The sequence below is a fragment of the Girardinichthys multiradiatus genome, chromosome 14 (genome assembly GCF_021462225.1).
Source record: "Girardinichthys multiradiatus isolate DD_20200921_A chromosome 14, DD_fGirMul_XY1, whole genome shotgun sequence".
In the NCBI taxonomy this organism is placed as follows: Eukaryota; Metazoa; Chordata; class Actinopteri; order Cyprinodontiformes; family Goodeidae; genus Girardinichthys; species Girardinichthys multiradiatus.
In genome coordinates, this window is record NC_061807.1 from 14,752,063 (window position 1) to 14,777,167 (window position 25,105).

Genomic DNA, 25,105 nt, shown 5'->3' on the forward strand with positions numbered 1-25,105 from the left:
CATATTGAAGCAACTTTAATAGATATTTTGCCATTAGTCTAATGTTCGTATTTTTGTTGTTTTTCTTTCTAATAGTAAGTGGGTCTGTCTCTAGCGATAATGTGCAGGTATAACTATTTTGTGTTGATTGTCTTAAACATTTTAACATCTTATATGTTAAAACTCTTTAGCTACCCTTTGCACAGAGCCCTAAATAGGTTTTCACCCTTTGGAATGATGAAAAACAATTTATACATCTGGTCCTAAAATATCTTTACATCGCAAATGTTGTCTGTCTGAACTAATGCACCTTTCCAAATTTAAAAAGGCACAATGGATGTAGCAACTATTCAGCTTATATCAATGTACATTTCTGGCGTCTGCATTGCACAACTTGGGTGGGGCGAACTGAGTCTGTCCCTCTCAGCTATTGTGACGTGGTTTTCTCAAAGAAATCAATAGGATAATCACAAGTCTTGTTTTATTTTGATACAACTGAATTGAACGAATTAGTAGAGCATATTTATTCAGGTAACACGTAATATTTTATGACATTTTTAACTCAAACACCTTTTACCTTTGTCTTTTCCTAGCACATAAAGGGACACATCATTCCCCCATCTTTTACAATATGCAGCATCACTTGATTTGGAAATACTGAGATGTGATTCCTCCAGTCAGATGTTACTCAAAGTTTTGATGAAGGCCTTCTGAGGTCAGGAACTGGAGTTCAATGTTAATTAAAATGAAGTACAAGATAAAATAATAGAAAGATTGATTAAGATTAAAAAAAAAAAAAATAGAAAGCCTTGAAAACGTTTAGGTTAAAATGTAGCAAAAAAAAAGTGTCACTCTGAAGATGAAATAAAATCCGAAGATGACTCATATGTGGCACCTACACCGACAAACCCAATAATAAACCTAACTTAGGTCTTTTCCTTGGTTTTTATCATCCCAGTCATTTAAGTCATTACACAACAAAAAGTGATCCAACACGTCTCAAACAATCTTTATTTATTCAAACACTGATAAATCAAGAGCCAAAGAAAATTTCAAATCAGATATTCACGCCTTATGAATTTGTTTACACATGACAATACATTTTAACCGTATATTTTAAATACATGCAAAGAAATAAAATACACTGGACCCTTGTTTAAAGAAAAATCTTACAGCATGAACCAAAAAAAGGACTCAAACAGACCCTCCTCTCTAAAAAAAACTGACCGAGCAACAGCAGTTTTTATTAATCAGGTACCTTTTGCAATTTAGATTAAATAACAAAATTGAGAGAATTTTTTTATTTTTTACATGAAAGCGATGTACCACTGATACAATGAGCAACAAATTAATGTGGAAAATGTAACATTTGGATTTGTAGAATAAAGCCAATATCTGAACAGTCCACAACAGTCTCATCTACTGTTTGAGTTGTCGGTACTGATTTGCTGTTTTGCTTCCCAATTCAGTTAAGAACAAAATGAGCATTCCTGTAGGATTTCTGCATAGCCCCCAAAGACCTACATATTTGCAACTCTTTATATGAAGTATATAACTAAAGCCCAAGAAGGAAGAAAATCTGAAGAAACACTAAAAGATTTAGGAAAAAAAAAATGATAAAAGGAAAGAAACCACATTTTTCAGCTCAGAGATACTATCATGGCTCATATACATCACATGGGTCAAGTGAAAGCGTTGGTGGTTTCGTATGTTAAAGGAAAATGATCTGCTGTTCAAGTTGATCAGTCAGAGAGAGCCTTGGACACTTTGTGTTGATGTTCTTCAAGTTTTCCGTTGACGCCTCTGGTAATGTTTCTGGGAGAGAAGAACGGAGGAGAACAAAAGGAGGAATTAGCTCAGAATTTGTGTTAAGAATGGCGAGCCTCTATGTTAGGTCATAAACACGTTTGTGCGTACCAGCAGGTTGTCGTAGTGTTTCTGGCTGCTGCAGTGGACGTCCATGGCGGTGCTCTCGTTGAAGTAAAAAACAGAGCACAAATTACAGAAAAATCCAGACCTGGGAACCACAAACTCCTTACCTGGATGGGAGAAGAAACAAACAGGAAAATGTCAATTTCAATTTGATTTCCATTTTTTCTTGTTTTGTTTTCCAAGTGTGTGCATTTCTCACCAAGAGGGTTTTTGGGATTAAAGGGCGGCAGCTGGATGTCCCCAGGGACACTTGGAGACTGAGAACGAGATCGCTTTGCTTCAGGTCCAGTAAGCTCCTGCTTCCGTTTATCCACAACTGAAAAATACAAGAAAGCACATGAATACACTGCGCCTTTTTGTCTCGCTTTCTCTTTGGATTTACATTTCAGCACTAATACCTGTCTGTTAAAGCTAAGGAACCATGAGAGCTGCAACTCGAACTGGTCCAGGGTTAAATATAAATATCTAACATTTGTTTTGCTTATTCTAGGAGTGGAACTTATGGACTTTAACTGGGTTTACTGGAAATGTCACAGGCCTTTTCTGAGGAACCACATTTATATTGGCTTTTCTACAAATACATTTTTATGCAAAACCTGATTACATTTTTGTTTTGAATGTTTTTATTGTAGATGTATTAAACTAGCTACTTATTAATTTATGGAAACCAGAGTTACCAAAAGCAAACTAGTTCCAGGTAAGAAATGTGAGAATTCGCTGCTCTGTTTAAACTGATGACAGAAAAATGTTTTTCATATTTCAAGACGCCCAATTTGGCTAATTTCAAACTATTTAGTAAACTTGACAGCATAAATGTTTAATTAATAATATTATGAATCTGCAGAACAACAAGAATAATAATCTTCAAAATGATTCACATTTTCTCATCATAAACAACTTTGAGGTGTTTAATAAGACTGAACAATATATCATCATCGCAGTATCAGTGTGTGCAATATTTATATCTCACAGGAGTGTTTGCAGTGCAATAATTGTGGGCTAATATATTCCAAGTGTCATAACCCTGCATCTTTCATGTAATATTTGACCAGTTGGAATCTCACAGGAGCAGATGCTCACACCAGACACTAATGTCATCGCCTAATACGCCAAAGGTCACAGAGTGATGGAAGCACTGATCAGAAAGAGGAATAAAGAAAATAGGCTAATATTGCACCTGATTTTCTCATCACAGTATTTATTGATATCGTGCAGCTCTAGTTTTTAACATGTTGTGTACCTTGAACACCGTGCTCTTGCTTCTCCACTTCTTTAAGTTCTTCTACTTCATGTCCATCAGGACCTTGAGGCAGGGGCTGATGTTCAGTAGAAACAGCTTCAGCGTTGTTGTCCTCAATCCTCTGGCTGTCGGGCTGAACGTCACCTGACGAGGAGGAATCGAGTGAAGCAGGGGTGAGGGTTTTGTTTTCTTCATCTTGTCCATAATGTTGTTCCTTCACCGTTTTGCCTCTGGCAGATGTTCTCACTGCAGAGAATTAGCAAAGTGAGTTTGAAGTCTTAACCTCTGATGTAAATATAAAAGTTATTCCAGGAGTTACCAGGAGTCTGTCGACTTCTCTTCCTGGCCCGACCTCTTGTTGTTGCCACTTCCTTTTGCTCCTCTTCAATTTCTCCCACCTCGTCAACGGTGACAAAGTTCCCACTTTCCTCTAAAACAAGATTAAAGAGATTCAGGCTCCAATTCAAACCATCTACTTGTCTGTACAAACTATTCTGCTCCAAACTAAGTTTTAAATTAAGAACAAAGTTGTGCAAAATAATTATTGAAAAACTAGATAGCAAAGATTAAAAAAATTATAGTTATTTTACATCCTGAATTACGCAACAGGAGCCAATTTATGTCGGCAGGTCAGCATTTTGAGACAATTAAACCTCAATCTAATTGGAAAGATATTTTGACCACGGTACAATAAATAATAAAACTTGTCACAGAAATATTTTCAGTAAAATCCAGATTGTTTAGAAAATTGTGGACACGTGGGGCCTGTATTACCAGCAGGATTAGTGGCTTAACAAGGTAACTTCAGTTTCAGTTTGGGATCATGAAGCTGGTTCCTTCTTACATACGATGCTTCAGAGCAGGTTAGGTTTTCAGACAAGAAAGCGCAGTCACTCGACCAATAAATGCTCTGAGAGAATAAAAAAATTAAAAGCACAGTGGTGCATGAACAGACTCCTTCTCCACTCTTTTTTTTTTCTCAGACTTGCACGTTTATTCAAAAAAATCTGGTGAGACACCGCAGCAGAACTGTTCATGTACCTTTGTAACTGGGGACAGATTACTCTGGTTCTGCTAGAGGCTCCGGATCAAAGTTAATTCAGTTTCTTGCCTCCTTCTGAAAAATATCTCTTCGCCATTAAACATTGATCCAGAACCCATTCTACTCTCCAAACTGCTACATGTTGTGTCTGAACAATAATAGTCCTACTCAGATCGCTCAAAATATTTTTAACATCACCATTCTTCCTGCTTCTTCAATGTGATTGGTCCTCCTATTCTAGCTCCAAATGGTCCACATGAGCTGCACATATACTCCTGGGTTGACTTAAGAGTGGATAATCAGCTTTGTCGTACCAATTAAGAGCGATCATCAAGGTCAGGTTTTTTTGTTAGCTTTGTCTCTTCAAGAAATTAAACCTGGATTCATAAAACCTGGTTCTGAGTATTTTGCCCTTAAAGCAATTATCTTCTGATAAAACACTGCCAACCTGCATGAATCCTCAGAAGGTGCTGCTATAGAAGATAAAGAGAGCTGCTACAGCAGCCCAAAAGTCTAGGCAGAGAGCAAATAGACATAAAAATGCGAGCCAGTGACTGAGTTACGGTAGAAACGTCTGCGGTTTCTGTACCAACACATGGCAAACACAGCCAAGGTGTTTCACAGATCAATGGAAAACTTCATGTCAAACATTTAAAATACAAAACAAAGAAAGTATATTTGACGCACCAAATAACTAAAGTAATCAAAATGATCCTAGTTCCCATCCATGCATAAGGAGCTAGGATCACACAAATGTATGCTTCGGCCAGCTCCCTTTGGAACTACAAAAAGAGATGCAGTGTATCTAGATTTGGATTTGAGGGTTTGTTTTTCGTTATCTTCTATAGCTAAACAGCATTAGGTTATCTTGTGCATAATACATGACTTTTTTGTTGTTTTACACTTTAAATGTTCCAAATCAAGTTATCATTTCTAAAAACAAAACTAACACAGGCTGTGTATGGCATTACTAACTCCCACTAATCTCAATATCTTTTACACTGCTTGGAGAGTCACGCAGTTCAACTGAAAGGAACAGCCATGCTTTCACCTTGTTTTCCCATTGTTGTCAATTAGCATTTTAGTAGCCAGCAGGGATCTAACCTTGTACTTTACCTTTTTTCCCCCCAAAGTTCACCAGAACCCCATGTACAGGTCCGTTTTTTAAGTTAGACTGATAATGTTTATGACAGTTTATGATATCGATCTTTTTAAAGTTGTAAATAAAAATAATTCAGACATTTTTACATGACAGACCAGACCAGCGCTAAAACGAAACCTACTCAACATGAACTTAAACTAAAACGACTGAAGCCAAAATATATGTTTGATAAGGCATATGACACAAACCTCTGGTCTCATAGTGTTTACGTTTAGAAGAGGTTGAAGGTTCCTTTGTTTCCTCGTCATTATTTTTCTTCTCCTCAATCAGGGCAGTTTCCGTCGAAGCTGACAAGGGCTAAAATGAGACAAACAAGCTGGTGAGATTCAGGATGCTTTCTGTAAAACTTTGATTGAAACAAAACCTCCATATAGCTGAATCTCAACCACACCTCTGGCTTTAGAGAGTCCACTGACTGGGTCTCCTGACTTTGAGGCGGGGCTTCAGTCTTTCCTTCCTCTTGCTCTTCCTTTGCTTCGTCTTCCTCATCAATCTCATCCAGCGTAACAAGCTCTTGCAGTAGTTCTTCTGTGAACTCCCCATCCCATGCTGGAGCCTCTGTCACAGCTTCCTCTCCAGCTTCATCTTCTCCCACCTCATCAAGAGTCACCAGATCCTGGGTGTCTACTTCCACCTTTTCCAAATCTTCCTGAAACTTTTTCTCTATTTGGCTTGTTGATTTCCCACTCCCTCCTCTGCTGTTGCTGCTTTGACTCCTTCGCTCCCTAGATTCTCTTTCCCTGGACTTTTTCTCCGCTCTGTCGTTTTCTTTTTTCTTAGCAGCAGCTTGCCTTTTCTTCAGTTCTTTTTCTTCAGCGGCATCATCGGGATAATCTTCCTCCTCTTCGCTCACTTGATCAAGGTTCACAAGAACATTTTTGTTTTCTTTAGTGTCATTTCTCTTCCGTGACTTTAGGATCTTCTCTGATGCACCAAGGAAACTATCTGGCTCATTTAAAGAAGACTTGTCTTCTCTCCTAACATCTTTTTTGGATGTACACCCCTTCTTTTCAGTGTCAGATCCTAGAGCAGATGGATCCTCTTTAAGCTCCAATGGTTTATCAGCTAAACGAAACAAAGTCTCCGCCTCCCCAGCAGTTTGTTCTGATGGTTCTGCAGTTGAGGGACCGGATAGTATTTGGTCAGTATTTGCTACCGTATCACCCATTGTCTCAGTCTCCTTCTGCATGGATGTTTCTGTCATCATCTCTTCTTGAAACTGATCTTCTTCCAGTGAATCTACAATCTGATAAATCGGCGATTCTTCCTCCTCATTTAACGGTGACCTTACTATTTCCTTAGTTATGTCATCGTCTGCAGAAATTGTCAACTTTCCTGCACTTTCAGAAAGGTCTATTGGAGCTAGATTATCATCCACCTCTTCCTCCACCGAGTCAAGAATCTGATATGTTGCTTCGTCTTCAACAACCTCACTGGTTGAGTCAACCTTCTTCACATCTGCTGTTTGTTTTTTACTGTCTTTCCTTGGTCTTCCTCTCCTTGGGGTTTGAGTTGTTGGCTGTACAATCTCTTCCTCAACAGCATCCAATACTTCATAAGTAGTCTCCTCTTCACCCATGTGCCTTGAGTCACTCTTCTTTGTTGGTGTACTTTCCTTAAGAGGAACACTAACATCTGGTTTTAGAGTTTTATCTCTGTCCTTTTCCTGGGAATCTCTGGCTGGTGTGCACCTTCTTCTTGTGGAGGTCTTGTCTTCCCTTGTTTTGCTAGTTTCTTCAACCTTCTTGTCTTTTCTTCCTCTAGTAGATCTGGTCACCACTGGTTTGTCACTGGGACTCTCCTCTTCCACAGAGTCTAAAACTGTGAACATTTCTTCTTCTTTGTCAGATTTTTTAGGTTCTTTTACAGGAGCTGATGTCTTCTCATCTTTTTTGTTCCCTCTGGCGCTCCGTTTCCTACCAGAAGTTCTTGTGGTTGAGGTCTCTTGAACAGAATCATCCTCAATGGAGTCCACCACTTCATAGATCATCTCCTCGAAATCCTCGTGGCTCTTTTCCTCATCTTCTTTCTTCATCTCCTTTGTTTCCTCGTGTTTTTCGATGGTCCTCTCTTGCTTCTTTGATGATTTTTCTTTATCTTGACCTTTAGATGTTCTGCTCCTTAGGCGACAATGTGTGGTTGGTCTATCATCTCCAGAGGTTGTTGCATCTCCTTTCTTTCGGTCTTTCTTCTCAGTTTCGGGTTCTGCCTCAGTTGTTGTTGGCTGATCTTCCAGTGAATCTATAACTTGGTAAACCTCTTCCTCTGTGGGTTCATCGTCTGCTTTAGGCAGCAGGTCAGTAGGACCTACATGTTTCTGGACTTTTAAAGTGTCTTCGCCGTCATTGTTTTCAAGAAGCTGGTCTACTTCACTAGAAATCTGACCAACCTCTTTGGAGGTTTCACAGATTTTCTCTGATAAGAGGATCTCTTCCTTTTGTTTTACATCTGCTGCAACACCACTGCTACTTTGAATCTGGTCGGTATCTTGACTTGTAACTTGATTTTTATCAGGTGTACCTCTGACTGACGATCCTTCAGAACTGTGGGTCCCTTTAGTCTCATCCTTTTCAGAAACCTGCATCCTTGTGGGACCTTCATCTCCATCATCAGCTGTAGCAGCCTGGTCTTCAAGTGCACTGTCCTGCAGCTTTGTAGACTCATCCATTTCCATTTCATGGCATTCATCTGAACAGGCCGCGTCATTTTCAGGACTTGCTACAACCTGAAGCCCTCTTTGATGAATGATCTGGTCCTGAGCAGGTTCAGGTATTTGGGTTTCAGTTCTTCTGCCTTGGTCTTCCTCCTTATGTTCCTTATGCTCCTGTTCATCAGTTTTTTCATTGAGGGAATCAAGGATTTGTATATTCTCTTTGTTACCCCTCTCCTTCTCTGTGGTTTTGGCATCAGTGTCGTTTTTCATTTCCTTTGCTTTGCTTTTCTTCATGTCTTTGATGGATTGTTCTTTTAAATCCGTCTTCAGATTCTGGATCTGTAAGGTCTGTCCCTCTGCAGGCTGGTTCTTCTCTGGTGTTTTTATTTTCAACTCTGACTCAACAGTATTTGCAGCACAGCTCTCTGCTGAGCCCTTGTGGTCAGACATTGCAGGTGCCAACTCTGTAGGTTTTACATCCTTTTTATGAGCCTGCTGAGTTGCTACAGATGACTTGATGGCTGCTGCTGATGAACGGGTACTTCGAACTGAGGATGAGGGTTCTGATGATGTTATAGGAGGCTTTCTCTTGTTTGACTGATCTTTCTGATCAGAGGAAGCTCGAGCTTCTACAGACTTAGAAGAGGTGGAAGTAGACGTATGGCCACTGGCAGATGTGGTTTTGGTTTCAAAATTGTTGGGTTCAGAGGAGTGTTTCTGCTTATTTGCCGACACAGACGTGGAACTTAAAGATGCACTGCCTTTTGCAGATTTGGATGAGGCTAAGCTCTTGCAGTCTTTTGAAGACCTTGTTGAGGTATTTCTGGCAGCAGAGGACACATCGGCGCCCTGCCTTTCCGTTTTATCTCTGGTATTTGGCTCTAATGAAGAGGAGGTATCTTCTACAGCCGTGTCATCCATTTCTTCACTAATCTCATCAACAGTCACAAAATCTCCAAAGTTGAAGTCAAGCTCATCAAAACGACCTAAATAATTATCCTCATCTTTGCTGTCATCCTGGGTAGAGAAGAAACAATGGCAGTTATTATAATTCATTTGATTCACAATCAAAGAAATTGTCCTAAATGTGAACGTTTTTTTTTTTAGTAAAGACGTCATCAAAATATTACGGAGAATACAAGGAAAATCTAACCAAAAAAACAAAGAGGTAGACTCAATATTAGAAAAGTAAAATGATAATTCACCTTTGCGAGTGGTGTGCTTTCTTTCTTCACACCTGCAGAGGTTGGTTTACTTATGGTGGCACTCTAAGATCAAATTAAAAGAAAAATCAGCTTTAAGAGTTTTAAATCACATTTAGAGGACTGTGAAGTTCAGCAGCAACAGAACCTGATAAGCTGTTGGGTTTACAAAGAAATGGCAGCTTTACAGCCAAGAACAGAACAAAAAGTGTTTATTTAACTGACTCAGTTTTATACACTGGGTTTAAGTCCAAATTCTGATGATTTTAAGTCAATATTTATCGTTTAAGTATTAGTTTCCTACAGGATTGGTGTATTAGCAATACTTTCCAGTCAAAGTAAAAATCTGGAGGCAGTTTATAGACAGCCTCACCTCTTCCTCTTCAGGTATTTTCTTTCCTCCTTTTCTACGTCTGTGCTCACGAAGCGCTGTTGTGATTGCCTTGAAAATGTCTTCATCGATGTGAGGAAGTTCAGCAGCATTTCCCTCACATTTGGTGGTGGAGGTGGACGGAGCAGGCGTGGGTTGTTTTTCTGCAGTACTGACTGGAGCTCTTGGTGACCGCTTTTTTTCCGCATTCTCACTGGACTTACGAGAATCATCCGAGAACGCAACAATCTCCGTATCGTTTTTTTCGGCCGTCTTATCGGAAACGGTTGATCCTGCTTTGACAGAATCTGACGAGATGGGTTCTGCCGAGACTGCTGGAGACGGGGTTTGGGGTGTAGATTCTGAACGTTCTGTAGGAAGCTGTGAACAGAACAGCAAGTTAATTTTAAAACGTAGAAAGGTACAAAAGGATGAACCAAATCCTTAAATTAACTAAATCAGTCTTCACTTCATTATGGGGAAACAGTCAAGATCGGCTTTACATCATACTAAAATGTGTCCATTTTATTTAAATTGCTAAGCCAGTGGTGTTTGAAGAAAACAAATTAGTAAAATAGATTTTCTAAATATCTGCAGGCAAAAATAGAAAAGGAAAATCAAACAAGTGCAAAGACTCAATGATTGTATTTTTTTATTTATTGCAGGCTTATTGGTTTCAACACCAACTATTTGAATTAAAGGTTCTCACAAAACCACAATACAGTTTTCGACTGCAACACTTTCAGCTGCAGTTTAGTGTTGGTGTTTTTATTGACATATTTTACGGGTATAACCACCTGCTCAAGGACTACTGGTAAAAGGTAGCAAATTAGCTATAACCTGCTGCAATTCATCCCTTCATGTATTTTACAAAGTTTATGTTTGTATTGTGCATTGTCTCTAACTAAAGAAACATCCATATTCTAATAAGAGTTAACAATCAGCTTTAATATAGTTAGTGTTGACATTACTGGTAATAAAAGGTAAGACTTTAAAAATCTGTGAAGCATCTAAGCGTTTAAACTAAATTTAATAAATGGAGGACCTCGTGACAACCTTAAAGTAATTTAACCTGCATCCACCACTAAAGATCAGCCTTCCTCCCACCCCAAAATAAAAACAGAAATCAGGTTTCGACTAAGGTCAAATGCACTTAACATTTTAGAAATTCGTTTCCAGATGTATTGTATAATATAATATAATTAATATAGTATTATATAATATAATATTAACAGTCCAAACGTACCATTGGGGTCGTGACAGTTTCCATCTGAGCGCTCTCTGTAAGACAAGTTGGTTTTTTTTTAGGGAGAAATGAAACGAAGGCCACATGAAATTATTGAAATGAAGTTATTTCATAGACTTCTTACTTATTTCTTCTTCTTGCTCCTGCTTTTCCATCTTCGCCCAGACGGTTGTGGAGGAAACATCAGCGGCTGCTCCTGCTCCAGCTGTGGGCTTTGTTTCAGCAGGTGTGGGTCCCTCAGGCTTCACAGCTAAAATGGCTGGTGTTAGAAAATGTTCAGAGGAAAATGAAATGATCTCAAACAAACAAATATTGGGGATATTTTTAATATTGTTTTAATGCCGATCTCTAAAAATCAATGAGAAAGGCTAGAGAGAGATGTTGAAAATGTTGACCATAAGACCCTGGGCATTTGAACATAAAACCAACTGTTTTGTATCTACTAAACGGTCTCAAACAAACCTTCCAGCTTTGTCTCTGTCCTCCTTGGAGACTCCTGATGCTCAGTTTTTGTCTTCAACTTGTCTCCAGGGGACTCCGATTCTTGGATAGGTTGGACCTGAGATGAGTCTTTCACAGAGGTTTGTGGCGTCTGAGGTGGATCAGTAAAAGTTTTAGGTGGGGTTTTACCTCCAGCTGCTGGATGACTCACGGTTGGTTTTGAAGCTTCTACAACTTGGTCTTTGGACTCAGCAGAACTCACAACTTCCATGGGCTCTGTTGGTCCAGGCTTTCCAGGTTCAACATCTTCAACTTTGATTCTTACCGTATCTGCTTTGACAAATTCCTCTACTTGCTTCTTTTCAGAGGTTTCTTCTGTGTAGACAGTTTTGGTCGTGTTCTCTGGCACCAGGCTGGACTCTTCACCTTCTGCTTCAGCAGCAACAGGCTGGTTTTCTGAAGTCGTAGGTTTGTCTGGTTGGGTTTCAGCTTTGTCCGTGTTTGAGGATGTTTCTGCTTCAGGAGCCAGGTCCTTTACCTTAGCTGCCCTGCTAGGTGCATCTGCAGGTTTTGTGTTTGTTATTTTGCCCTTGGAATCACCAGCATCAGGCATTTTTACCGGACTTGGGGATTTTTGGACCACTGAACCCTCCTCGTTAACTTCAACCGATTTCACTGCACTTTTTCCACCTGTGCTGGATTTTTCTGCAGCTACGTGTTGTGTGGAGACATTTTTGGCTTTTGAGATGTTTTTAGCTCCAAGTTTTCCAGCGGGGGTGGATTTTGTAGTCTGGGGTTTTGCAGAATTTCTGGGAAGGAAACAGTGAAATGGGATAAAATAAGAGGAGAAAAATATAAATCAAAGGAAAGAGGTTTTAGGGTTTTTCTATTTTTAGGCTAATTTAAAACATAACCAGTCAAATTTCGTGTCACGTTGTCGAACCCGTTTATGTATGAAGAAAACTATGGCATCAAATTTAGAGAAAAGCAACAGCAACCTTTCTTGTAACGACAACATTTATGACAGATGTTTGGATTAAATACAGTCACTGACAACTTAGCAAGCTACACATTGCCAGAAGCAGGTCCGACCCGGTTTTCCCTATACAATTGCTTTAATTCTTCATGGAATAGACTCAACAAATTAGTTGGAAACCTTCCTCATACATTTGTGGGCCGTACTGACATGACAGCATCACACAGTTGGTGCAGATTTGCCAAGTGGAAATCAGTAATATGAATTTCCTGTTCCACCACATCCCAAAGGTGCACTGTTCTGGTGACTGTGGAAACAACCTGAGATGATTTGGGCATCATGACATGGTGCATTATCCTGCAGGACGTAGCCATCAGAGGATGGGTACACTGTGGTCAGAAAGGGATCGACATATTCAGCAACTACACGTTGCAGGCTGTGGCATTTAGACTATGCACTATTTGTACTAAAGTGTCAGAAGTGTACCAAGAGAATTTATCCCGTTCCATTAAACCACCAGAAGCAAAGAAATTTTAATTTTAAAATTAGGTACTAGTCCCATAGTATCTGTAGAAGCCGATGAGACTATAGGCTCCCACAGAGTCGGGCGCAGAGTCTGCGGACGTCTGAGGTTTAATAGTCAAGTGTATCAACTGATTTACAACTAGTTTTCCAGACTTCTATCGAACTAAACGTGAAGCCTCCTTGGTGTCATATCAAACCATTTCATCTGAAGACTTCTTCACGCCGAGCGGTTTTATTGTGCGACACCCGAGTACGCGGTTGTAAAAATTGTGCTTTGCGCGGACGTGTCCGGAGGAAGTCTGCTTCAAGTCCACTTGAGTAAATGTGGAACGCCCAATTATGTGGGAGCCTTAATATTTTTAAATATCTTAGCTAATTTTATGCTGTTTTTAATGTTGGAACTAAAACAAACCTTTTAAGTTATCTATACTGATCAACAAACCAACCTATAAACTACACTAGCCTTCAAACTTTAATATAGTTTAACCTGAGTATTACTGAGGAGGCAAAACTTACTGCTGTGAAGCGGATTTCTGCTCCTTTGGCGATTGAGGCTTCTTGGCAGCAGTGCTCTGTAAATAAATCACATATATTCTGAATCAATGCAGTTACTGAGTGTGTGAAATCAGTGGGGTTAAAGAGAAAGTCAATTACCATTTTCTTGTCAACATAGACAGTCAATCCCTTCACTTGGAAGCTTCGTACGCTCTTCAGTTTCTCTGCGTCTTCCTCTTTCTCAAAATGCACGACTGCCTGCATGAACAAACGATACAGATGGATAAGTCAAGATCATGGCAACCTGACTTAATACATTGATCTACTTTTGGGATGGATCAACACATCCAATGTTATCTCGCCAGAAAGTATGAACATATACTTCACATGAATGAGATGAATACTACATACGTTTAGTGTGGATCTGAATAAAGCCACGTCTCTGACTCGCCCGAATTTCTCCATGGCATCAAACACATCAACGCGGGAAAGAGAAGTATAAACGCTAGAGAGCCGCACTTTGTCAGGAGGTAAGGATTCAGCAGACTGAAGAAACGGAAAGAAAGAAATGAAAAGACAAAACATATGAAGAGTCAAAGATGTTTGTAAAACATGTTTTAAGCATAGAGAACTGTCTGGTTTTTCCTTGGTTACATCTGCTGGTTTGTTTTAAAAGAAGGTAGAAATAAACTGTTTAACAGAAAAAAATTCAAGCCGCCATATCAGCTTGTCAGATGAAACCCACCACAGGATTTGGTGAAGGACTTGTCCCGCTCTTTGGACAGCTGGTCTTGGCTTTAGTTGGTTTAGTAGAAGATGTCTTCTTTTCTGTGTTTGAAGAGGAGGATGACTTCATCTTAGCCAGCTCAGCCAGTAATGCAGGAGCCAGAGTTTTAACCATGGCCTCCAGGTCAGACTGTTTGGACAGAGACTGAACAGCTAGAAAAACAATGAGATTTTGTAATTTACAACTGTGAATTTACTCGTTTATTAAAAGGTTGAAGGGTGGACATTCTTCAAACCTGTTGTTTCCAGTAGTCTCTTAGCCAGTCTGTCGGCACTTCTGGACCTCTTACACTGAGGTACTGATCTCTCTGCGGGAGACCGCCTTTCATGGCTTCTCCTCGGTGAGCGTTTCTCGTCACTTCTTCTTGGAGATGATCGATGCTCATAACTTCTCCTTGGTGAGGACCTTTTGGCTTCTCTCTTCCTGGGAGGGGATCGTCTCTCGTAACTCCTTGAACGCGAGCGGTGCCGAGACGAGGTGGGGCGATCGTAGGAACGAGAGCGAGACCTAAAGGAAATAATCATCCTCAATAACAGATTTGAAACTTTCACGGCATTTCTCAAAGAAATTGTGTTTGTTTTTTGAAGAGACCTGCGAGAGTGCCTGTAGGTGAGCGGCGATCGGCTATTTCGTCTCTCTCTTTGACCTTCGGAGGCATGATGGCGTTGTGGACTACGTGATCGAGAGCGGCTTGATTGTTTTTCCTTTCTATCCTCTGGCCCACGTTGGTGGTGAGGGCTGAGCGAATGAGAACGGGTTTCACGTATGGACTTCTGGTGACGGTTCTGCAGATTCTGGCCAACAGTTGTGAGCGAGGGTTGGGTACCTTTACCCGCAGCACTACAGAGAAACACGACAAAATAACGCATGGTTGAAAAACGGAAAGGAGCAAGATCATACGGTGACAGGGTCATAACTAGGAATGCAATCCAGCTGCAAAACCCAGAGTTACCTCAACAAATCTAGTGTGTTTCCATCCCAATCAGGGTATCTGTGGAAAAAAAAAACTCATTAAAATAAAAAAAGAAACAAGATGGTTCCTGCATTAAGACTGAAACAACGCAAGAAAGAAGAACAATTAAAACCACTTTGTAATCATTCAATAATGTGGGCATCTACTAAACAAATTTCAAATGTACATAACAGGTACATATGCACAATTTCTGTGATCTGTTTGTGTAGCACAAGAACAATTACTAAGAAGCCCAGTTTAAGTGGAGTGGATAGTTTTGAATCAGGGTGCCAATCCATAAATGTATTTTTACATTTTTGGCATAGTGGCCTTTTAGACAGAAAAGGGGCAGAGAGAAAAGAGGAAAGACAGGCAGCAAAGGTCCTAAGGTTGGGAATCTAATCCCAGACGGCTGCATCTAGGACTAATAGTCGGTGTATACAGAGCATCCGTTTTACTACCAAACAACAGGCGCCCCGCTAATCAAGATATTTTTTAAAGAGATTGGTACCAAAGTCTGTGGCAAATATTAAATGGACTGAACTTAAATAGCACTTTTCCAGTCATACCAACCTCTCAAAGACTTTTACACTAGAGCCACATTCACCCAATCACACACATTTATACCGAGGTACCGACCAGTAGGCAACTTGAGCTTAATTGCCTTGCCAAGGGGCACATTGCCATGTGGAAGAAGCAAGATGGAATCAAACCCAAAACAAGACTCAGCGTTTTGACTAAGTCAGACGCACCAGCAGCGGGCCATGGATCACTGTTTCAGCCAATTACTTTAAAACATCTTATTTTTGTATGCCTAGCCTGCAAAACATTACAAGAAGTTGTGCGAGTTTTCCTACTGTAAGGTTTTTACACCGGAGCTGATGGTGAGAGACTGCTACACCTTCCGGTCCATGTCATACGAGCTGCTCCGAGCCCTGAGCCCAAACATCCTCAGCTATTTGAGAGACAGCTCCTGTACAACTATTGATTAAACTTTACCACATTTAAAGTAGAGTCAAGGTTTGTTTTTTTTCTGTACATGAATAATTGCAATGGCACGGAAAATATGACATAGGCAAATTATCGAAAAGTCATATCAAAACCGCGCAAAAACAAACTGGTGTCTGCCAAACCCTTTAGCCAAAAAGCTCCTGATAAAAACATCATCAGCAAGAGCTAGAGGCGGGTTTTTACTTTAGCTGTACGTGTGAAGTCAAACTTATATTGGTATATGGGTACATTGCAAATCCGAAAATTATTCGAAGGAACGATTTTTGTCAGATTAAGGCAGGGAAAAAAAAAAAAAAAAGGCACAGGCGCAGTGTTCTGATGTTATAACAATAATGTACTTGTGATATTTAATCAGTTAATGTAGGTTTAGGATAAATAAGCTCTGTTTCACGCTGTATATTTTATAACAAATCAGCTTATTCTGCATTCTCTTTTTACATCTTTTGATTTAAGGCTTTTCTTTCTTTTTGTTTTACATTTTCATGTTTCGTTTGAGCCACTTTAATGTGTTATTTAAGCATAGAAACAAAGAAAGCTATGTTTGTTTCAAGAAATCCCCAGTCAGGAGATAATTGTGGTTCCTGTTGCCTAGTTAACTGTGATGGACCAACATATAAACACTGTCCTGTTGAAACTCTAGGTCGCTAGGACGAGACACCAGTTGCTTTCAAGACGGTTACTACAGTTTAAAGAAGGACACTGGTGAGTGATTGAAATGTAAAACAATCACGATACTAATGTAGACCATTTAAACTGATAAAGTATTGCGCTTTCAAAGTGTTGAGATTGGATTGGACTTTAATTTTACATCAGACAAGGAGCTGGCATCAGCAAATGCCCAGTAAGTTGGCTCAGTGTCGGGGAAAACATCTCATCTCTGGTTGCTCGCTGAGAGAGGATGATCCTCTACTTTATAAACAACAGAATATCATCATGGGGCAGTAACATGGTAGGATATTCCAAATTAAAGCTCAGTAAACATCTGAATTCACCATCTCCGTTTTTGGTAAAAACTGATTTTATGATGGTCATAATTTAACCGTTTTTATGTTCCTTTTGTCAAGTTCAAGTATCCAGTGCTGCTCAAACCTACTCCACTGAACACCACACAGTTAACGCTGCTGTCGTTGCTTCAATCGCGCCTTCCAGACAACGTCTATAAACGCATGAACATTATGGAGTGAAAGCAAAGTTAAGAAGAAACTCACCGTCCCCTTAGCCGTCTGCAGCTCTCAAGATGAAGGCTAGTATTCTGGTGGGAGAGCCAGTCCTATTCAGAACAACAAACAAATGTATTAAAATACCACGCTTAGAAAAAAAAAACAAAAAAAATTTAAAAAGAAACTCTCACAAATCTTAAGATCCTCAAATCTTTTTACCGAAAGTCAATTCAAACAAAACAGCCCTGTTACAATAATTAGTAAAAGAACAAATGTACAGAGAAAAAAAACAAAAAACAAATCCGAATTTAAACATCATTAAACATCTTAAATGTCAGAGTAAAATGTTTAAAGTTACATGATTTCCTCTTCTTTTTTTTTTTGTTTACAGGATTTTAACAATGAAAAGACGTTTTCGAGAAGTTCCAACGTCTGGCTCTTCAGTCTTCTGGATCTCGAAAAATTTCAGAGGTCACCTGAAGGCCATCAGGAACGGTGCAATGTTCGGATCAAGAAACATCCAACCGGGTGATATTGCATCTTGAGAAAGGAGGAGTTGATGGGTGGAGAGCTGAGAGGCAGCTTCTCCATCTTTAAAGACACAAATTGCTAACTAAAAAACGATACCTAGAGGCAAATTTACGATAAATAAAACTAGTTTGCCTTAACCAAACAAGGAGTTAGAAACGGTTTCTCCAAAAGGTCCTACAAAAACTAAACATGTTGAGGGAAAAAAAATAAAAACATCTCGTCACCACCCGCTCATCCTTTAGCTCCGCAGAGGCCCGACTTCTTCTTCTCAATGTCCAATAAAACACAGTTCCCCCTCCATTTCCAACAAATTTCAGGTGATTATACAACAATCATGGTTAATCCGATAACATCATGTTCATGCCACTTAAAAACCTTTACCAATCTAATACAAAACACTTCCTGACTAGATTCTGGTCATCAAATCCCACAGTTATCTTACAAAATAATAGACATTTGGAGCTGGGAACATCATGGTACATAACCTTTAGTTTAAAACATGATTATTAAGCAAAACAACTGAACAACAGTTTCCAAAATGTCATATTCAAAAATGTATGTTTCATTTCAGTCTATGTAAATCAACTGCCGCTCCAACAAAGTGTAATTTTTCAACACAAACATGTCAGTTTATATAGAAAATCAGAATGAATTCGTCCAGGATACACCAAGAACTTCCTAAATGTAAAGATAACTGTTGGTAGTCTTCTACTCACCTTCATATCGGTACATTCTTTCATACAAAGACAACAGGTATGAGGAAATATTCTTGGTGTTGCCGCAGCGTAGTCTTGCATCATGGCAGGTGTTGGCAGAAGTTTGGATGGACCCATCTTTGCTACTGATGTCAGGTCCTTGAAAACTGGAGGTGGCACACGTGGCACGGTATCCATCCGGCCTGGGGCTGGTATCGGTGGAGCAGGACGAACTGGGATGAGAGCTGACGGAGCTGGCATAGCAGCAGGAAGACCTTTGGGTGGTGGAGGTTGTTGTACTTGTTTCAATGGCTGAATCGGCTGCTGATGCATCTGGAGCTGCTGCTTCTGTGGTGGCGGTGCTTGATGCTGTTGAGTTTGCTGCTGCTTCGGCTGCTGTGCTGGCAGCTTATTCGTCTGTTCAGGAACTTTTGATACTTGTCCTTGAGTGTTGCTCTGATTGCTGCTGCGAGTGTCGTTTCTATGAATAAGAACGAGGCCAGGACGCCCAGGATGAGCTCCACGAATTAAATTACAGGATGGTTTGAATGGATGGACGTTGAAGGACGCCTGGCGGGCTGGCTCTGGTTGATTCTGAGGAGTTTGGGGGACTTTGGACTGGACTTGTCTTAAATCTGTGTTCTTGTTCAGCAATCCGAATGATGGGAAGACTGACTTTGAAGTCTGGTTTGTTCGGACTTCAAATTTTTTAGATGGATCGCTGCTTGAAGGAGCCACAGAGCTCCTCAATGAATCAACACTGGAGACAGAACTCATCTGGCCATGTGAAGAAACATACGATCCGGTCTTCAGCTCCGTCGGGCCTCTTTGAGGTGGCTCTCTGACACGGCCGCCAGTTTTGAAAGTGTCTGTATGCAACAAACCTCCACTCAAACCAGTCGTAGCTGAGCTGCCAAAAGCTCTTCCAACTTCATCTCCAACCCCTGTGGTATATTTGCCAGTGTGTCCATAATCAATCACTTTACTTGGTTTAAGAACTGTGGATGATAGTTGACCTGGATTCAACATTGGCCCCCTGGAGGTAATCAACTTGATAGGTTGAGCTTCGCTGTAGGGTTTTGACTGAGCTGCAGTTGAAGCTCTCTTTCCCTTCTCCAGTTGGATTTGGCTTAAGATGTAAGGCAGGTTCTCAGGTGTGATCTGGTCTTCAGGGTATGAGATTAGGTGTTCCAAGTCTTCCTTTTCAAGACCAAAGTGCAGGAGGATGTTAGAAGCTGATTCTGAAGTGTACTTGGGGCGAATGGCTTCCCTAGGAGGCGCAGACTTAGCGGGCATTTTTATGTCGTAATCACCCAACCCTGGAATAGATGGCATGTCATGTTTTCCTTCACTGGAGGTACTGAACCTACCGTCACCACTGCCTAGAAAGCTGGAGGAAGCAGATGAGTACATTTCTGACGACTCATCTTCTGAAGCCCTTTGGCAGATAGGCAACCAGTCCAGACTGCTACTACCACTGTCGACAGTGAAGGGTCTTTTTACTTCAGTAGCAGGAGACTTCAAATACGAGGGCATCCCTGTGTTAGAGGAAGGAAACGTGTCTCTTTGAGCCTTGGTAAATTGGGAGCTTTGACGTGAAGGATTTTGCATCACCTCCTCCCTGGCTCTGCTGATATTCAAGTCCAAACATCTGTCTATGTCCTCATCTACTGTTATCTTATTTCTCTCAGGTCTGTAGTTTACTTGTAAAGACAGAAGGGACGGTAAAGGTCCACCAGTGGGCCCACGATTGACAGAAGAATTTCCAGAAGAGCTGAAGCTGGATCCAGAGCCAAGGTGAGGCAATTGCCTCCGGGGGTCCCTCTCCATCTGTCCACTGGAGACTCCATATGGCCCCTGGGGGGAAATCTGTTTACCAGGGGCAAAGGGATTATACATGGTGTTAGCAATCTTCAGAAGGTTCAGGAGATTGATGGCCACAGCAGTCGGCGAAGGTGGTTTTGTGGGTAAGCACGGAGCAGGTGTGTTGGAGTTTGCTGTTAAGGTTGCAGCACGGCCACCAACACCGAGAACATTGTTCATCTGCGTTAATGCTAGCTGAGCCTTCAGTTGGGCCAACTGCAAAGAAGCAGCTTGCCTTCCTGTCAGTGGCGAGCTCCCAGGAAGCCCGCTGAGAAGTGGGCTTGTTAGGGGCCCTGGAGCAGGACACGGGGCACAACTCTCCAAAAGCAAAGAAAAGCTGAAAGGTTTAAAAGAACAAAGAAAGAGGTTAATGACTGGGGCTAGACTTTAGCTCTGTAGCCGAATGAAATCCAGCATTTGGAAGGTCCCTGCCTATTGGCCAACTCTTCGTTTAGCTAAAATGTAATTTAGACAATAAAGTTTTCAGGTTTTGCAAAATATAAAAGTATCAACATCAAAGAAATGACAGGGAGAAAAAAAATCTCAGACATATAAGACACAATTAAAAACACATTTCTTTTCTTGTGACCATGTCCAAAGCGCAAAATAAAGCAGGAAAAAGCAAGGCTCACGGCCACACAACATCCTGAGTGGACGGAAGGCAATTGTTTTGATCTTTTCTTAATTTAAAACAAAATGTAAATTTAAATGTTCTTGTCTTTGTTGCTTTACTGTAATGTCTTGGGAAGCCTTACAACTCCAGGAAATGAAGCAGAACTTCCAGGATGGGATACAAAGTCAACGGCCAACTAATGGAAATTGTGTTTGTTTCAACCATTTTAAAGATCACCTTACAACAACAATTACATATAGTTCTGATCTAAATTGAAAAACAAGTTTCTTGAACTACTAGACAGTTTGAAGATCCAATAAAATAAAATAAGGCTCTGAAGTAAGGATGCCCCCCAAATGGATTTTGATGATGAGCTGCCATCTCAACTCCAGCTTCAGCAGATCATGTGAAAAAAAGGATTGTGTGGGAGAACCTGCAAAAGAAAGTGAGTGGCGTGATCTGCTTCTTCTTTGGGTCGCCATGAGTCACATTTCTGGTGCCCTCTTCAGTGGTTCTTCTGCATCCCAGCGATGTACCTACGGGTTCTGTATCATTCGCAGAAATCCAGTTTCAGCACCTTTTCACAATGTGTGTCTAGGACCAGCAGACAAGCTCCTTTATTTTATTCAACCGAATCAATAAAATGAATAGCAACACATTTTGACTTGACCACCGGAGATAGGCACTTCCTCCCAAGGATAAGCTTGTTTGGACCAAGAATGGATGATGAACGACGGAATAACAATGTTGTGATAGAAGAAGAAATATTCATGAATTGAATATTTTACAACTAAACTGAGCTTTCGATTTTTGTAGCAAATAGCCATGTAGGGTATGACTTACAACAACTCCACCTAAATTCATTTCAATTTCATACAACGCTGTGGACACACTTATAGTGACAGCAAAAAAAAAAAAAAAACAATTAAAATCGCAGTGCCTTGAATTTGTCTTCATTTATTTCCCAGACGGTGTGGTCATTTTTGTCTTTCTGTAAAAGAGACGGTCCGGGACGGCCGGCAGGGGGGGGGGGGGGTCAGCGGACAGATGCCGTCACCGAGCTGGTCAGCTGACAGGGGAGGAAACATCAACGGGTCTTTGGGTCTTGATGTTAATCTGTATTTAAGAGGTTGTTTTACCGCTCTTTAACCTGAAATATCCAATCCGCAGCTCCAACAATCCTCACACGAGCGAAACTCAGAACAACTTAGGAGTGAAATCACGTCATGTTTCGGAAATGTTCAAATCAACACAGTATATAGTTGATTTGGTGATAGATCGCAACAGAAACGTTTTTTTTGTTTTGTTTTTCTTCTTCCATCTTTAAAATACTATCGATTGGTGTTATAACAGTTTTAATCTCGCAAGCAAACGTCGTCATGTTTTGTTGTTAACGTTTACTGCGGCCTTTAGGCCCGTGGAAACGGCTTCAGATTAACACGGAGAACAGCGACTTTCCATCGTTCGCCATTTTTACATCAACATTAGATACATACCACTCGTTATTAGTGCATAACTTCCATTTTTCACGAACCCAAAACGGCTCCTCTGGTCGATTAAAGCGTAATTTTAGCCTTCACCATCAGCTTCTCGGACGTCTAGCAGGCAGCCGGGTTACGGGTAAACAGACATGCGCAACACGCAAGCGCATTTCCGCTTTGGTTACCTCCAGCGTAAAAGCGCATCCGGTCAAAAATAGGTACAAAGTTCGGACCGTATTTACGATGGCGTGTGCCGACTGTCCCGGTGTTGAGCGGCGACTAAGTTGTTGCCACACAATATTTGAACAGTATACAAACTTGTTCTGCCATGTGGCCTAATTAAACACTACAAGACTCTGTTACAGTAACGCTTTCACTGCTTACAACGGCTGTCCTCATAGAGAAACCTCTTCACCGCTCTTAATTTTTTGCAGGCTCGCCCGAGTCATGAAAAGGAGCAGACCCAGAATAAGTCACGCTATCTACAACCGTAGTATTTTGGAAATCATCTCCGTGGAGTTCATTCAGTTTCTTAAAAAGTTGAAATGATGGGCTTGAAAGGCTATTTTGTAGAAGAATATTAATAAATAAATAAAAAAACTTCAAAGGACCATCGGTTGATCACAAATGTGCGATTTCTAACCTGAGCACTTTAATATTGTATTTATCTCTGGTGTCTTTGCACTTTACCTATCCTTTTTTGCAATTCCTTCAAGCAACATTTGTCTATTATCACATTTCTGGTTATATTGGTCTTATTTATTTTATTGGTACTGATGTGTATGTTTTTTAATGTGACTATAGCAATTATAATACCATTGTGCAATTAGAAGATGTTGTTTTTGTTTATCTATCCTATAGGAAGAATGTCTGGCTCAGTGCTTCTGTTTTTGTCTGTGATTTGTTTTCTGTTATGCTGGCTGTTAAAAGTCAGAAGTTCCTCCTGACTGTCACTCCATGCTTGCTCAGAATGGAAAATCTGAAAAAGATCCAGAAAGACATTTTCACCAATTGGATTTTATTGGCCCTCTGAATATGAGTGCAGTCTTTTGCATAATAATTCGATGGTACTGAACCGTCGGAAATGGGATTAGAATATTAATATCAGTTAAATATATATATATATATAGCAAAAGTCTTTAAGGCACTTTATATATATATATATATATATAAAGTGCCTTAAAGACTTTTGCTGTCAAACTGATGTCTACAAATAACCAGAATTATGCAAAAATGTTTTCTGTTTAATACGTTCTGCTGGGTAAATTTTTTAAAACCAAATACATTTTCTTATCTAAATACTGTTCCTTAACTATACAGTATATTTACCCCAGAAACATCAGTATGATCAGATAAATTTCTTTATAATGAGTACAATGCCATGATTTTACACTAAGCTGTGTGCAAATATAAAAAAAACCAGATTCTTACATAACTATGTCCTAAAAACTACACATTGTTGGGACTTATAAAGCTTGATTTGGCTAATACTGGAAAGAATAAATACACTCGCATATTTAAACATTCACCCACCCAGGAGTATTTTTTTATTACCTCTGCCAAGGAGGTTATGTTTTTGTCAGCATTTGTCTGTCTGTCTTTCTGTAAAATATAAAAAAAATTATGAATGCATTTGGATGAAATTTACAGACAAGGTGTACAGGTCCTTCTCAAAAAATTAGCATATTGTGATAAAGTTCATTATTTTCCATAATGTAATGATGAAAATTTAACATTCATATATTTTAGATTCATTGCACACTAACTGAAATATTTCAGGTCTTTTATTGTCTTAATACGGATGATTTTGGCATACAGCTCATGAAAACCCAAAATTCCTATCTCACAAAATTAGCATATCATTAAAAGGGTCTCTAAACGAGCTATGAACCTAATCATCTGAATCAACGAGTTAACTCTAAACACCTGCAAAAGATTCCTGAGGCCTTTAAAACTCCCAGCCTGGTTCATCACTCAAAACCCCAATCATGGGTAAGACTGCCGACCTGACTGCTGTCCAGAAGGCCACTATTGACACCCTCAAGCAAGAGGGTAAGACACAGAAAGACATTTCTGAACGAATAGGCTGTTCCCAGAGTGCTGTATCAAGGCATCTCAGTGGGAAGTCTGTGGGAAGGAAAAAGTGTGGCAGAAAACGCTGCACAACGAGAAGAGGTGACCGGACCCTGAGGAAGATTGTGGAGAAGGGCCGATTCCAGACCTTGGGGGACCTGCGGAACCAGTGGACTGAGTCTGGAGTAGAAACATCCAGAGCCACCGTGTACAGGCGTGTGCAGGAAATGGGCTACAGGTGCCGCATTCCCCAGGTCAAGCCACTTTTGAACCAGAAACAGCGGCAGAAGCGCCTGACCTGGGCTACAGAGAAGCAGCACTGGACTGTTGCTCAGTGGTCCAAAGTACTTTTTTACGGATGAAAGCAAATTCTGCATGTCATTCGGAAATCAAGGTGCCAGAGTCTGGAGGAAGACTGGGGAGAAGGAAATGCCAAAATGCCAGAAGTCCAGTGTCAAGTACCCACAGTCAGTGATGGTCTGGGGTGCCGTGTCAGCTGCTGGTGTTGGTCCACTGTGTTTTATCAAGGGCAGGGTCAATGCAGCTAGCTATCAGGAGATTTTGGAGCACTTCATGCTTCCATCTGCTGAAAAGCTTTATGGAGATGAAGATTTCATTTTTCAGCACGACCTGGCACCTGCTCACAGTGCCAAAACCACTGGTAAATGGTTTACTG

At 40.4% G+C, this 25,105-nt stretch overlaps 1 protein-coding gene across 2 annotated transcripts in view; it reads right to left on the minus strand.

Annotated features, from left to right (window-relative positions):
* Positions 1-972: 972 nt before the first annotated feature.
* Positions 973-25,105, minus strand: part of LOC124880393 (zinc finger protein 638-like) — a 34,749-nt gene continuing 10,616 nt past the window's right edge. Inside the window, exons 1-22 of one of the 2 annotated variants that reach the window (XM_047385478.1) lie at positions 22,372-22,497; positions 18,421-20,599; positions 17,222-17,283; positions 15,003-15,041; positions 14,642-14,890; positions 14,286-14,557; positions 14,009-14,202; positions 13,675-13,809; positions 13,423-13,521; positions 13,285-13,340; positions 11,289-12,076; positions 10,951-11,085; positions 10,827-10,861; positions 9,584-9,961; positions 9,214-9,276; positions 5,747-9,025; positions 5,544-5,652; positions 3,471-3,581; positions 3,152-3,397; positions 2,111-2,227; positions 1,897-2,018; positions 973-1,794 (exon numbers count right to left, since the gene is read on the minus strand). In XM_047385478.1, the coding sequence (XP_047241434.1) occupies positions 1,762-1,794; positions 1,897-2,018; positions 2,111-2,227; positions 3,152-3,397; positions 3,471-3,581; positions 5,544-5,652; positions 5,747-9,025; positions 9,214-9,276; positions 9,584-9,961; positions 10,827-10,861; positions 10,951-11,085; positions 11,289-12,076; positions 13,285-13,340; positions 13,423-13,521; positions 13,675-13,809; positions 14,009-14,202; positions 14,286-14,557; positions 14,642-14,890; positions 15,003-15,041; positions 17,222-17,283; positions 18,421-20,442 (8,544 nt within the window). In that variant the 5' untranslated portion in view covers positions 20,443-20,599; positions 22,372-22,497 and the 3' untranslated portion in view covers positions 973-1,761. Of the gene's footprint in view, positions 1,795-1,896; positions 2,019-2,110; positions 2,228-3,151; positions 3,398-3,470; positions 3,582-5,543; positions 5,653-5,746; positions 9,026-9,213; positions 9,277-9,583; positions 9,962-10,826; positions 10,862-10,950; positions 11,086-11,288; positions 12,077-13,284; positions 13,341-13,422; positions 13,522-13,674; positions 13,810-14,008; positions 14,203-14,285; positions 14,558-14,641; positions 14,891-15,002; positions 15,042-17,221; positions 17,284-18,420; positions 20,600-22,371; positions 22,498-25,105 lie in introns of those variants that run through there. The other variant, XM_047385477.1, reaches the window with a different exon arrangement.